Consider the following 12,250-nt stretch of genomic DNA (forward strand, 5'->3'; position numbering starts at 1 on the left):
AGTCAAGTTCGTTGATCTCTTGTTAGAAAAGTATTACGTTTGACATTGCTTTTGCTCACGTGGGCTCTGCCCAAGGTGATGCTAAAAAGTGGTATAATCCTGCATAAGTACATAATTTTGATATCGTTTGGACCTGGGGTGCATTGTCTAATTTTGTGGTGTTGATTTATAATACTTGTTGGGGTGGAGAACCTATTTCACTGCATATGGGTGCTGGTGGGTGTAGGATCTACTCGTCCCCGTGTGTGCACATTGCGAATGTCATTTTAATATGTCTGGGCATAGTACTGCTAGAAATAATACCGAATGCGATTTATGCCCAGAAGTACATGATGTTCATGTTATGTTTATTATTAAGTGTGTGTTGAAAAAAACCTTTATTGACATACATTATATGTGAAGTCTCTTGTGTGAGGCTCCAAGTAATTATTTGAGTGAGTGCTGTGCCAATGCTTTACACATTGCCTCTGTAAAAGCCTGACTGCTCAGTGCTGCGCTAGCCAAGGGTGAGCGCAGGTTATACACTAATGGGAGCGATAGGTTCTGCCTGGCTGGGAGATTACCTCAGCCAATCAGAAAGTGCTGGTTCCAACAAGGAGATTCGTTTTTTTTCTGGAAACACCCCAGGATTTCTATGCACATTCTGAAATACAATGTATCTGCTTCTAGGATGAGTAATGCAGACATAAAACACAACAGAAAGGAGTAGCGTACTGCATATTCTAAAAGCACCCGTAAGCCTTAGACCTGCACAGTCCTTCAAGAGGGTTGATAGGAGTCTGCAGTGGAACAGCCTGCCATCCCTTGAGTGAAGTAAGGGTCATAAGGGAAACAATTGCATCAAAGACTGAAACTGTAAAGCGTGATCTGTTATACCAAAGATCGGAGTCCATTGCTACAATGGACAATGTCACAGAAGGAGGATATCAGCTCTCTTGGAGACCCAGTAAACACCCTGCAGGCTCCTATTTGGACACTTTCATCAGACTAAAGTGTCCCATGAACAGATGGAAGATTTGAGTCGTAAGAAAAATTGTGTCTATGTTCTAATTTTCTGTAGAAAATTGTATATGCAAAACCCTCTATGCTGCTCAGATCTCGGAGGTACTTATCATAGGAAAACACACATCGCTTAACCCTTGAAACCCATTTTCCAAGCATCACTTTGGGTCTGATGTACAAAGCCATCTTGTGTTCACATTGCCTGCAATTCACAAAATCACAGGGTTTGCAACCACAAGATGGATTTTAATTATTTACTAAACCCATTTTTCGATTCAGTAACGTGTTGCCAAATCGCAAAATAGGTCCAGAAACCCATAATCAATCGCAATTTGACAGTTTAGGGTGTCCCAGTTAGCGATTTCTTAACGTATGTATCAATATTTTGCAACCGAAATCTGGGTGCAAAATATTGACATTCCTTTGTGAATGAGAAAAAAAAAAAAGATTGTTGGAGAGTAGGTAACGATCCCTAGGGCCACTGCCAGCTATGAAATAAACAAAAAAAACTTTCTTTGTAAATACAGACCTATTGCCTTTAAGAAAAAGTGTCAGCATTTAAAAAAATATATATATATTTTATTTAAAATGCAATCACAGACATGGTGTTCTGCTACCTTCCCTGTGATCATAGAACTAAACAATTGGCAGTACTGGACGGAACTTTCTCCTTTTTCTGATAACCTTTATGAATGAAACATACCGTCCGTTTTAACGATTACGTCACTTGTTAATTTATTGACTTTTTTCAATAGTCACACTTTTTCTTTCAAAGTTTTAAAGAATTTTTATACGTGCAAAAACCGCATTACAGTGATTTTGACCAACGCGAATTGCACGAAGGGTGCAGCACAGGGCCATTCAACACCCCCTGAAGCCGCGGAAGGATTTCACTACGGAGAGAATGAGGAAAGACCGGAGTCACTGATGTCCCCGTTCCCCTCCCGATGAATGACGGGTCATTGATGTCAACACACTTCATATGTAAAGAGTCTTCATTCCCTGACCACACAAGAAATTTTCGGTCCTGAGGAGAACCCTGCAGTCAGAGGGTTCGAAACGCGTCGACCTGACCTGGCCCTTTGTCAATAGAATAAAATATAAGAATGTTGTGACAAATTCAAGATTAGATCCATCAATCTATAGAATTTTAGGACACAGAGTCCGTCCAGTCAAAAAAGTTTTCATTTGTGTAAAATAGGCACTTTGACAAAGGGCTATATTTCATTATTTTTGTTGTATGCATGAGAGAGTGAGATATGATTATATGGGCCAAACTTATGAGTGTGTGTGTTGTAAATTTGTATATAATTGTATATGATGTGTTGTATTAACTTGTATCTATTTGTTTTTGCACGTATAAAAATTCTTTAAAACTTTGAAAGAAAAAGAAAAAGTGTGACTATTGAAAAAAGTCAATAAATTAAGAAGTGACGTAATCGTTAAAACGGACCGGTATGTTTCATTCATAAAGGTTATCAGAAAAAGGAGAAAGTTCCATCCAGTACTGGGAATTGTTTAGTTCTATGATATATTGACTCAGCCTTACTGGGTCCGAGTCAAGACCCTTGGGTGTTTACCTTCCCTGTGATGGCATCCAATCATAGTGAGTCACAATGTAAGACCTGCCTCATGAATGAGGAGGTAGGTCAGATGGGAACCCATTATGATTCAGACTGCAAAATTCTTTTCAATTCGCAAAATGTTGGAGTGTAATTTTACGACCACTTTTTGCAAATGGAAATTCCGTACAGCAGGTCCCACGTCCCTTAATTACTTGGGCTAGCATAGTGAACTAAAGTTGGTTACGATTTTAATTCAACTTCACATGTCCAGTCCAGAATGCAAGAAAACATGCTACAGCTGAAAAAGGCAGCACTGAGAAAACGATAGAGACAGTGCACCGTGTGACGTAGCATGAGCCACTGTCAGAAGGCCAACCTGTGATCAGGAGACTGGTGTGAATGTTTTACATGTCTGATCCTGGGTCACCAGATGCGGGCAAGCCCCATCTCCTGGCCTACTGCAACAGAGACAGGATAGTAAGAGGAGTCAACATCTCTCATCCCACTTTGGTAAAACCACTAGGAGATTGTCCTCAGGGACTCCACCAAGGCAATGCCCTGTTGAGTAAGACAATAGCACCTGCCATAAACCTCTGAGAAACAGACTACAATGCAGAATAGGTAAAAAGGACTGTGTTACTGTATCCAGCATCTTTACTCCCATGGCCAACATTGGCAAGGCTTCAAACGGGAGAAACACAGGAAGCAGGTATCAGAAAATACCCGCATAAATCCAGGGTTCCTTTACGTAAGCGGCAGGGAAGAGTCCTTCATCAAAACAGATGCCCAAACTTCATATTACCCCAGTGATAAAAGAAAGTAGGCAACCACCAACATGCAGCTAAGTCTTCCCTTCCACAGGCCAGTAGTAGGCAATGGCCACTCGCCCAGGCTGGAGATGTATTGCAATGTTCAGAATACCTGTAGGACCATGCATAGCACGAGGCCTAAAAGAAAGAAAAACAACAAAGGAAGGGTGGACTCTAATGAGGGCACAGCAGGGAATGTGTCACAGGAAGGGCATAAAAATAGGAGTTGTGGTTTACTGCCTTCTATATTTATAGTGCCTGAAGTAGGGATGGTAGAGCCTCTTCCTTATTAGGGACCAGGACATTTTGTTTTAGGTGGCCATTGGGATGCCTGTCTGAGAGATGTACACACCTCTTTTTATTAAGGACTAGGATGGCAAAGTGCTTGACCGGGCAAGATTAGATCTGTGAACGTAGTTCTTCACAGGGATTACAACAGCGGCCCCAAAACAGAGCCTGTTCTGATCAGGACGAAGGAGATGAAAAGGTATACTTACAGGAACGGTTGAGTGTTATTTAGAAACGTAAACAATCAGAATGCAATCTACGCACAAACACTTGTTTACCCCCATTTGTTGCCATGCCAACAAGGAGCTTAGGCTTTAATTTGTTACCAGGATAACCCACTATTCACTCCTCTCTAATGGGGAATTTCCTTTCTTGAGTAGAGTTTGAGTAACCTGTGCATGGAAACCTGAAGAATACTTATGGAAGAATGGAATTAAAAGTTGTGCTAAGTGAACCTACACTAGGAATTTCATAATATGGTTAGGCAATGATATTGGGTCTTTTCTGTCGTAGTGCATCAGTCTACCCTCTTTGGTCATTAAGCTGTCAATTACTTGTCAAACACTTTTCTTTGGATTCCACATTTGTCAATTTTTCACATTTAAACATAACCACCTTATGAAACATTATTTCCCAACAGGGCTTCAAACCTGGACCTACCATACCTGTATGATGATGTGCTAATTTGCAGGCCTTCCGAGAGCGGAATCCATGTGGGCTGAGGTAGTAAATGAGATCATTGTGATAAGGGAAACACCGGAGCCGTAAATTTGTTAGGTAGGACAGATCAAAGACTGCATTGATATAGGAGTTGTCCCTAGAGGAAACGGAGAGGAGGAGATTACAGAGGATACTCTTCGTGTTTGAAAACAAACCATGATTTAGTGCAATGGGTTTTAGGCTCCGCACTGCAATGTTCAGGTAATCTAAAAACAGCGCTTTGTGGCCCAATCTTACTTTGACTGTGCCACTAAAGTTTGGAACTTACTCTCTCCTGCTCTCCACAATACTACTTCTCATGTAATTGCCTTTTGAACATTACTGCCCACCTTTGAGAATTTACCATGCTTGCATACACTACCTCTGAGACTTCTTCCTCTTTCTTTACTACTCATTTCTTGCACTTGGCGCTTCTGGTCTTCTCTCGCTTGGTTGGTTTATCCTTTCTACATTCTTTTTCACCATGTTGCTTCTCTCTTTCCCCTGATACATATATAAATCTCCTCTGTCAGGCCTCTTAACCTGGCTCTAGGGCTTCTTTTGTATGAAGATGTTGTGTTCTTGGCAATACCGTTGTGATTAATGTATCAATTACTGGCATATAACTGAATTCTCTTTTCACACTTCCAAATGAATCCTTCTGTATCATCTCCCTGCTGTTTTTACTATACAGCTTTAACTATGATTGTCTCTTCAGTGCTCTTTTTTTATATCTGTTAACTTCTTTTACTGTTCAGTTGCAACTTGGTATTTAACTGTGAAGCACACCAACACCACTGGGACATGTTTGCGCTACATAAATCCCTAAAAACAAATATACATGAAAAGTATGGAATCGTTGCATGAATAACCATTGATTTTGCATCAATCATCACAAACGGTTAAACATAAACTTTAAGGTTAAGTGGAGTGCTATCCTATGATCATATGATAAGTGAGCTGCATTAGACCTTGCCCTTTTTGCAGGTTTATCCCCAAACCTTTTGCCTCCTATTTTTCTGACCCGGTTTGTGTTGGCGATAGGACTCTGGGCACTATACCACTGCTGATCAGTGCTGAAGTGCATATGCTCCCTGTGTTAATTGTAATTATAATTGGTTATCAATTATTGGCAGATTTGATTTACTGGTAAGTCCCTAATAAATTGTATGGTGTGTACCAGGGCCTGTAAATCAAAAGCTAAAAGTAGGCTTGCATCACCGGTTGTGCCACCCACATGAGCAGCCCTGTAAATGTATCTCAGACTTGCCACTGCAGTGTCTGCACATGCAGTTGTAAACTGCCATGTTGACCTGGCAAGTGCACCCAATTGCCAGGCCCTAACCTTCCCTTTTCTTACATCCAAGGCACCCCCAGGGAAGCCCAAGGTACACCCATGGGCAGCGTCATAGTATGTGAAAGGTAGGACGTGTGCTGGTGTGTTTCACGTGTCCTAATAGTGAAATACTGGGTATTTTGCTGTTCACTACTGAAAGGCTGTCTGTCACATAGGCGAACATGGGAGTTGCTTTGTAACATTTCACAAGTGTATCTTCCCTTTGGGACAAGACAGAGAAATGGAGTTTAGGCTCTCTGAACTCAGAAGTGGGCATTTTATTGCTTAACCATTCTGTGTGCCTCTGCCAGTTTGTGTATTCACCGTCTGGTCTTGGAGTGACAAGAGCTGGAGATGTGCATTCACTCTAGACAGTCACACAGGGGTTGAGGTGTGCCCTGGCTTGCCAGGGTGACTCATTGCCAGGCTGAATAGACCCTCACCAGAAGAACAGCTGAAGAGCTGTGTGTGGAGCGCTGCCTTTTCAGTGTGAAGGGTGGGTTGGTCTGCAGTTGCTACTTCAGTCTGTGGCAGAGAAAAAGGACTGACTCTTTTTGCCCTGTTGTACTATACTGCTTCGGAGGAATCTCTAAGGGCTTTTGTGTGCTTGCGTCCTGTTGGAAGTTTCAGGGAAATCGATGACTTCAAGAAAGATCATACCTACATCTAAAAAGAACCTGCCTGGGAGGAGGGGTGGACAAGCTGTGGGAGGAGCGCTGCCCTGACATGTGTGGGGTAGGACGGCCTGCAGTTGATGCTTTTACCTGGAGCAGGAGAAGGAATAGACTGTTCTTCACCTTTTTGTTCTTTTTTTTTTAAAGGAAAGTCTGTAGGAGCACTGTGTTTCACCAGCCTAGCACTTGGTGCCTGCAGTATGGCTTGGCGAGCACTTCATTTACTTATAAGAGTGCAGTAAGCTTTGCTTACTGCCCCCCAGGGGATTTCCTACAGCGTATGGTGGGCACTGTATGCAGAGGGGCATTAGCAGTGTTCCCGGCAGGTAGATCTTCCACCACCATTGCCTGAGGTGAGGCTCTGTGAGGGGCCATAACCCAGTGTGGGGAGCAGGCAGCAAAAGAGGGCCACTGATTCCCCCAGCCCTGAGGTCACACCTCAAGAACCTTCCTTAGCGCAGTCCTGGTAAGCCGAAGGAATCAAGACCAGCGGAGGCTGCTGATGAGGGGTGTGAATGCGGGTCGGAGTTAGCCTGCTGGCCCTGGAAAGGAGCCCTCCAGCAGGTTCCTCTCGGCCAGTAAACCACTTCTGTGTGGCATCACGCTCACTGAGCCTCTTAATTCAGATATCTTAAAGCTGGTCTTTAAACACCCTTGGCGTAAGTTGAAGCTAGAGGATTTCCTCGCTGCTAACCCTTTGGGACCGTTATATGACTATGAGTCTGATTATGGCTCGTTTTATGACTGGATTAATTATGGACTACACTCCCTTATCCCTGCTAAATTGTTTAAGGGGCGAACTTCTACCACCAGTCCACGGTATAATGACTATTTGATTGTTTTAAGAAAAGCATGTAAAAAAGCAGAACAGGAGTGGAGAAGGAATAATGATTCAGAGAAAAAGTTATGCTATATCGCTAAAATGAGGCAGCATCATAGAACCATCTGCAACGTTTCTGCTGCCTACTATGCTAGCGAAATTAAGTTGAGTCCTAATCCAGCAAAATGCATATTTAGATTCTCAAAGATTTTAGGACTAAGAAAAGTATGGTGACCGTTATATCGTCTGCACAGCAGTGTGATGATTTAGCTACCTTTTTCGTGGAAAAGGTTCGCACTATCTATCAATCTTTTCCTCAAGTCTCCACTCATTCTATCTCTTCGCCTTTGGGAACTGGGTCTCGGTCGACCTTGTCAGCCATTCCTTGTATGTCTCAGGAGGAGTACAACCGGCTGAGTGGTAAAAGTAAAACTGGTTCTCCTTCCGACCCTCTGAGGCCAACGCAGTTTAGGGAGTCACTCTCTATTTTTCGGGCTCCGCTCTTTCAAATAGTTAACTCCTCCTTTTCCACTGCAGTTGTTCCAGCACAATGGAAACAGGCATGGGTATCCCACATTCTTAAAAAACCTACGCTGGATTCAACTAAACCTGAACATTTAAGACCCATATCTCTTCTTCCATGGGTGGCTAAGATTGCAGAGGCACATGCAACAACGTGCTTACTCAGTTCCTGGACTCTAATAACATCTTGGATCTATCTCAGAATGGGTTTTTACCACGTCACAGTACGGAGACGGCTCTCCTGGCCACTACTGAGCATCTGCGGTCCATTCTTGGAGCTGGTCAAAGTGCGGCACTGATCTTGTTAGGTCTCAGTGCCGCCTTTGACACGGTCTCGCATGGCATCCTGCTTTAGCGGCGAGAGATAGCTGGGGTGATTGGGTCGGCTCTGGAATGGTTCAGAACTTTTCAGACCGAAAGATCTTTCCGAGTGTCCGCTCCCCCGTTTCGCTCTAAGGCCCATTCCATCGACCATGGGGTACTGCAGGGCTCGGCGTTGTGCCCTTCGTTGTTCAATCTTTAAGTTCAGCCTTTGGCAGCTGTTGCCAGGCAGTGGGACCTTATTATGGTCTCATATGTGGACGACATGCAGCTTGTTGTGACCTTGGCTGAAGGGTCTTCTCCAAATGCCTCTAGGTTCAGAGATGGGATGACGACTGTAGCCGAATGGATGGCTACCAACTGCTTGCAACTAAATGCCAACAAAACCTCAATGAGGTTTTGTTGGTCGGGAAGAACGCGAGCTTGTGGATCGAGCACTAGTGGCCGACTCGTCTGGGCGATATTCCCACGCCAAAGGCAGTGGTTAAAAATCTTGGAGTATGAATGAATTCATCTCTCAGTTTTCTGGTTCACACTAGGAAAGTGGCTGGCACGTGTTTCGGCCTTCTGCGGGGCCTTAAGCCACTTTTGAAGTTTTTGATCCATCTACACTTCAGCTGATTGTACAAGCGACCATTCTATCTCGCCTGGATTATTCCAGCTCTCTTCTATTGGGGGCAAATAAGGCTGAAATACGTCGGATACAACATGTTCAAAATGCTGCATCCAGAATCCTGGTGGGTCTCACGCAATTCTGCCCCGTTGCTGGCATTATCCGGAGGCTGCATTGGCTGCCTATGGAGAAGCGTATTCAATTCAAGACACTGTGTCTATCCTTCAAGATAGTGAAATTTGCTAGGCCTAACTTGTTGAGTAACTTGCTTACCCCTTATGTCCCCTCCCGCCGGCTGCGTTCGGCAGGGCAACATCTGGTTGCCATCCCGTGGGTCAAGCGCAGCTGTGCGGGTGGAGGGTCCTTCCGCTGCCTTGCAGCTAGGTTATGGAACTCCTTGCCTGAGCAGATTTGTGGTACAGACTGTCTGCTTGCCTTTAGGAAAGCTATTAAAACTTTTCTATTTCCTTTAGTTTAGTCTCCAGTGGTATGGTGGCTGACACGGTTTCAGGCTGTTGTGTGTGTTATACCTCTTAGCTGGAAGCGCCAGGACGCCCCTTTGCTGGGGCAGCTGCGAGCTATACAAGACTCAATAACATAACATAACATAACGTCACGGCCCTCCCTCACAGTGGGTCAGCGCCAGCACCGCTCTGGGGACCAAAGGCCGGCATCCTTAATGCCAATTACCCCGCTCCAGCCTATCTGCCAATGATTATGTCGGCCCCGGGGGCCTTAACTCAATGTCCCACTGCAGCGATCTTGGGGCTGCCGACTCACTCCGCAGGCAGAGGCCTTGGCACGGCCCCACCTCCAGGCCCAGCTGGGCTGCGAAAATGCCACTGTCCATTCCCGTGCTCAAAGGGGTGCTGCCGTCAATCAGGATTTCCGCCAGCCAGCATAGGCAGGCAGCCCTTGGTTCCGACAGCGATGCAATATATTTCAGGATCGCAGGATGATGAAGGATACTAGACAGGTTGGCATGATAGCCACTTTGAGTGGAACCTGAAACCAATGCTTTGATTTCAATAATAACTAAATGCATTTTGTGAGGCAGTCCCCTTGAAGATTAAAATCATGTGGATCTTCGAGTTCTAGCCCGGGAATAACTCTGAACAGCCCTTCTGTGCTCCGAGGCAGTTATTTAAAAGAAATCACAATTATGGCCCAGATCCAGCTAGGCGGGCCTTACACAGGGACAGGAGATAAGTGAATGGAAAAATATATTTATCCGAAGTAACCTGAAAATTGGACTTCTCAAAACCAATGGAAAGTCCTTAGCTAGGTCCTCCAACATAAGTTACATCACAAACATGAATCATGATGAAAAAATCTCCATAAACAGCTTGCCATGAATACAACAAATACCACCCCATATATGAAGTGTACACAACATGCATAATATGCATACGTAATAAAATGTACATAAGTAGGAAAATTGACCATGAGATAATATTGTTTGCCCACATTTTAGAACCAAAGTGATTTTCTTCCCTAATAGACCAGGTCTAGTTTCCTTTGAACTGTAAATGTCTGCTGCACTCACCTGTCTGTCTGACAATTGCTCTCGTAGCTGAAGGCGCACTTCAAGATGCTGTCAAGCGTCATCAGGCTGACATGCTGGAAGAGTTCAACAGACCTGTCTTCACTGATGAGCTTTTCCCACTTATCCTGAAGCAAAAGATTTGTGGTTCAATAGGCTACCGTTGCTCAGTTGGTACCATATCATGGACAAAAACCAGGCTTTAAAATCAGTTCTAGAGAGTGCTAGCAGAATGATGGCATGTGTATTTCCCATACAGATCAAGACCCTCAGCTGCCACTGACCGAAACAGGAAGTACATCTTACTCCATAGAGTACTTCCTGTATGAGGAATGTCTATATACAAATATTTCTATCGAGGTGAATGATTAAAATCTGATACAAACTCATAAATCACTGCAAGTGTGATGGTACTTGACATGCAAATTCCAGAGTAGATGTACACAAGGTAAGCTCTACCCAGTGCTTGCATCAGTCACTTGATGCTTCAGTAATAGGGCATCATAACTAAGAGAGATGTGGTCAGACTATTCAGGACCGTGACAGAGTGGACAGGCTAGACATGCGTGATGCCCCTCTCTCCTGGACCAATCAAGGTCTTGGCCAGCCCACTCCTTTCTGACCTAGTCATGGTTCAACTTTACCGCCTCCTGCTGGGCAGCTGACAGCGCACTGGTGTGTGATGGAGGACAGGGCTGTGAAATAGATGAGGTGGCAGATACAGCCGTCACAATGTTGCTCTGTAGGAAGCAAAATATCACTACCCTAATCTCCCACTCAGATTATCCTTCACAAACCAAACCCACCCTTCACTCATGCCAGTGAGCGTCCTTAGCTGCTCCCATCAATCCAGACACAGAAATACATCTTCCTGCTATTTCCAGGCCAGACACATCAAATGAATGATGATTCATCGGTGCTAGGCTTGGAGGGGTGGGTACAGGACTTTGATAGAAGCAGTCGTCAAATGCAAGGGCAGAACTGTCCCTATGTTGGTGGTACTGTGCTTGAATGACAGTGCTGCTTGCTCTCCGGAAGTTAAGTGGATGGTACTGAATGAAGGAGCAGTGGGTGGAGAGGAAAACAGGGAGCAAACTTGAAGATCTGCTTAGGAAGGGGGCTTAGACTGAAAGGCTTAAGGATTGTAGCATCATAGGCAGGGAATGATAAAGCGATACAGAGATTACGAAACTCAGGAAAGGTGCAAATACATCTACAGCAGACAAAGAAGCTGTTCTGGAAGTAAAAGAGAAGGAGGTACAGAGGACTGAGATGTGCTGGGTAAAGGAAAACCATGGGCAGTATGCAGTCAGAAAGGGGACATACAATAGTGGGCGTAGGAAACCAGATTGCGGTTCTTTAGGTCCCTTTATGTTTCACACCCGATGACATTCTATAGAATGTGCCCCGACCATGCAATGTTCATGTGTTCCTGCTTTGTGCAACCCCAGGGGCATTTTAGTGCCACAGAAATGGTCGCAGATCCTTGAGCGGACCCACTGTAATGCAGATAGCGCTCGCGCTCCATGGGAGTCTGCCATATTTCAAGAGGACATTCTCTCATTTGCATGGGGGTGTGGCCTCATACAAATGAGAGAATATTTTTGCTTCTGCACCTTTGCCGTAATATGGATCAGGGCACAGAGCAAACCTGCCTTCAGGAAGTGCACTTAATATGTGCACAAAAAGGTGCAGCACTTTCAGTGTGCCTCCAAAAGGCAGCCCTCAGGAGGGGAGAAAGGGACCCACCCCAGACATCTCTTTGGAGGCGAGTGAAGCCGCTTGCAAGGGGATCCCTCTCACCTCATAAAAGTGAGGGCGGTTGCTGCCTCGTATTTCACTTGAATGCGCTGCCCTGGGGCAGCACAACTTCACAGTAACACGGCGCACTTTCCCTGTCTGAACACAGTGAATCTATTTAAAGGTGCACCGTAGTGCAAATAGGGAAAGTGTGCCATATATATGTAATATGCCTGGCAGGTAGGTGACCTTATTTATTTATATTTATTTATTTATTCAAAGTTTTATATAGCGCGAACAAGATCTTTACAGATATCA

At 44.5% G+C, this 12,250-nt stretch overlaps 1 protein-coding gene across 1 annotated transcript in view; it reads right to left on the bottom strand.

Moving 5' to 3' along the window:
- LOC144800095 (cytochrome P450 4B1-like) overlaps positions 1-12,250 on the bottom strand; it is a 315,429-nt gene that overhangs the window by 173,664 nt on the left and 129,515 nt on the right. Inside the window, exons 5-6 of the mRNA XM_078671653.1 lie at positions 10,196-10,320; positions 4,330-4,481 (exon numbers count right to left, since the gene is read on the bottom strand). Of these exons, the coding sequence (XP_078527779.1) occupies positions 4,330-4,481; positions 10,196-10,320 (277 nt within the window). The remainder of the gene's footprint in view (positions 1-4,329; positions 4,482-10,195; positions 10,321-12,250) is intronic.

Source organism: Lissotriton helveticus, chromosome 1_2 (assembly GCF_964261635.1).
Source record: "Lissotriton helveticus chromosome 1_2, aLisHel1.1, whole genome shotgun sequence".
Taxonomy (NCBI): domain Eukaryota; kingdom Metazoa; phylum Chordata; class Amphibia; order Caudata; family Salamandridae; genus Lissotriton; species Lissotriton helveticus.